Source organism: Penaeus japonicus, unplaced genomic scaffold (assembly GCF_977035675.1).
Source record: "Penaeus japonicus unplaced genomic scaffold, GWHDUDI00000001_assembly GWHDUDI00000023, whole genome shotgun sequence".
Taxonomy (NCBI): Eukaryota; Metazoa; Arthropoda; class Malacostraca; order Decapoda; family Penaeidae; genus Penaeus; species Penaeus japonicus.
This window is the reverse complement of record NW_028234425.1, coordinates 22,099,554-22,102,053: the sequence shown is the minus strand read 5'-3', so window position 1 is coordinate 22,102,053 and position 2,500 is coordinate 22,099,554. Positions and strand designations below refer to the sequence as shown.

The window sequence follows — 2,500 nt, the reverse complement described above, 5'->3', positions numbered from 1 at the left end:
TTGGATCTGTGGAACTCTGCTGCTTGCTTCTAAGCATTCCGGTGTATTCAATGGTGTAATTAGGTGTGTGGCGCGAACAATCCCTTCAGTATCCACCTGATGCCTTATGGTTTGGATGGATTGAAGTTATTCCTTTAACTTTTTCTGCTCCTCCATCAATTGGTGTGTCTCCAAATTTAGCATCAGTTTGCTCTCCATCTTTATTTTGTCCAATTCAAAGACTTGCAGAACTAGTTAGCAGTTCCGTTTTTCCAGCTGCCTTTTTAGACAACTCATTGATTTGCCCTTCAGGTGACTTGCTCTTAGCCTCCAGGTTAAATTCACATATTGTCGAGTTTGTGAAATTCATCTCCTTTGGTGCTTTCCGTATCTTGACATCCTCCTCCAGCTGGGCCAGTTGTGCAAGGCATCCTGAAAGTGGTGTCAGACTTGTACTGTTCGACCTCTAAGCGTTGATGCTCATCTGTCAGTAAGCCTAGGAGTTCAGTGTGAGGCAACTCAAACTGTATCCATCCTCCCCTTCAACTATACGATATTCCTGCCATCAGTGGTCAGCTTGTCAATGATGGTGTCAATTGTCTCATCCTGCATTTACATTTATGATAATAAACTTTGTATTATCCTTAAACTACTACAGTGAAAGAGAGACCCATTATGTTTTGCTGTTATTACTCAGTGAACTAGGGTTCACAAAATGCAGCTGTAGTGGTCGAAAACTGTCTGTTCAGACAAACTGGTGTTTTGTATTAAAGAGGAAATGGCATTTCGATGCAATTATTAGCCTATAAAGTCTATTGTTGTTATAGTTGTAATATACACTTATGATAACTTCTTGACATTTCGGTGTAATTTCTAATAAATGGAAAAATGTGATTCTAGTAAAACCATTGTTTTAGGTGACAAATCATTGAAAATCGTGCATTAAATATGTGACGCTGGTTGTATTACCAATTATATCTCATTGCCTCATGATATATCCTTGTGTAATAGCAAGAGCAATAATAAATGATAACAATAGAATATAATAATTGTAATGTAAAATTAAAAACAGGTAAGAATATGGATTAAAGTGTTTCCATGAATAATTTCCCCGTTCATTTCCAAAGGATCCGTTTCGCATTTAGTATCACTGATCTTTGCTTTTGTTACATTGAATATCATTATACTGCGTTCAGCATTTGAGGTAATGTGTGATATCGTCGAAGATTTATGATAAAATGATGATAATGGTGATTGGAAGACAAACAAAACAACGATACGACCGCCACTACTGCTGCCATAAAATTATTATAACAGCAACAGAGATAGTAATAAGGATAGGACATGAAAATAGATCGTATTTGAAGGATATGAAAAAAATGTACATATATATCTATTTATTTATTTATTATTATTTTTTTTTTTTACAAATCTAAGCAAACGGCTTAGATAAATAAATACAAGTATAATTGAAAGAAGGAAAGAAAAAAATCCCTTTTTATCAGAATGCTTGAGCGAAGTGTTACAGGTTCATATAATTCGTTATCGTAGGTGAGTACCTATACTGCACGCATGGTGTGGCCAAGGAAAAAAATGACTGATTTTATGACAGCCAGGGAGGGATGCAATGCAGCACTAGATAAGATGGAACGTTTGATAATGTGATGATAATTTCAAAGACGCACCAGTTACCAAGCAACAAGGATTTGATTATGGAAAATTGAATTACTTGTTGCTACGCTAGCTTTTAAAATATATATTTTCAGTATGCAAACGAGCAACAAGCATTCATCCTGGCGATAATGTTTTCTCCATGAAGAAAAAGATGAAAATGCCTGAAAGATGGGCGTTTACATCATCTTAACTAGGCGACATTCACAAGAGAGAGAATTGCTGATATAGAAACGTTTAAATTGTCGAATTATTCTCTCTTTCGCAAACGCGTCTAAAAGCAAATGATTCTTGGATGGTCTTGGTTTTAGAAGCTTTGTTTTGAGATATCACACATTCCTAAGGGGTTTCAGTCACCACTTCAGTCACGGGTTCCTCGGGCTTATTGACCATAAAGTTCAACTCCATCGCTGCTTTGATAAGAGATTCTTCGTCGACACCAGCTTCGGTAGCTCCCTCTTCGGCTGGCGCATCAATAGCCTCGACAAGTGCATCTTCTTCGGCAAGTGTAGCCTCCTCGACAGGTGCGGCTTCCTCGACAGGTGCAGCTTCTATGACAGGTGCAGCTTCCTCGACAGGTGCATCTTTCTCAACAGGTGCATCTTCTTCGGCAAGTGCAGCCTCCTCGACAGGTGCGGCTTCCTCGACAGGTGCAGCTTCTATGACAGGTGCAGCTTCCTCGACAGGTGCAGCTTCCTCGACAGGTGCAGCTTCCTCGACAGGTGCATCTTCTTCGACAGGTACAGCTTCCTCGACAGGTGCATCTTCCTCAACAGGTGCATCTTCTTCGACAGGTGCAGCTTCCTCGACAGGTGTATCTTCCTCAATAGATACAACTTCCTCAACAGGA

General features: G+C 39.4%; 1 protein-coding gene across 1 annotated transcript in view; it reads right to left on the bottom strand.

Moving 5' to 3' along the window:
- Window positions 1-1,375: 1,375 nt before the first annotated feature.
- The window catches only part of LOC122252057 (uncharacterized), a 7,650-nt gene continuing 6,525 nt past the window's right edge, over window positions 1,376-2,500 (bottom strand). The window contains exon 3 of the mRNA XM_086550217.1: window positions 1,376-2,500. This exon is cut by the window's right edge and continues 530 nt beyond it. Within this exon, the coding sequence (XP_086406343.1) occupies window positions 1,990-2,500 (511 nt within the window). The 3' untranslated portion in view covers window positions 1,376-1,989.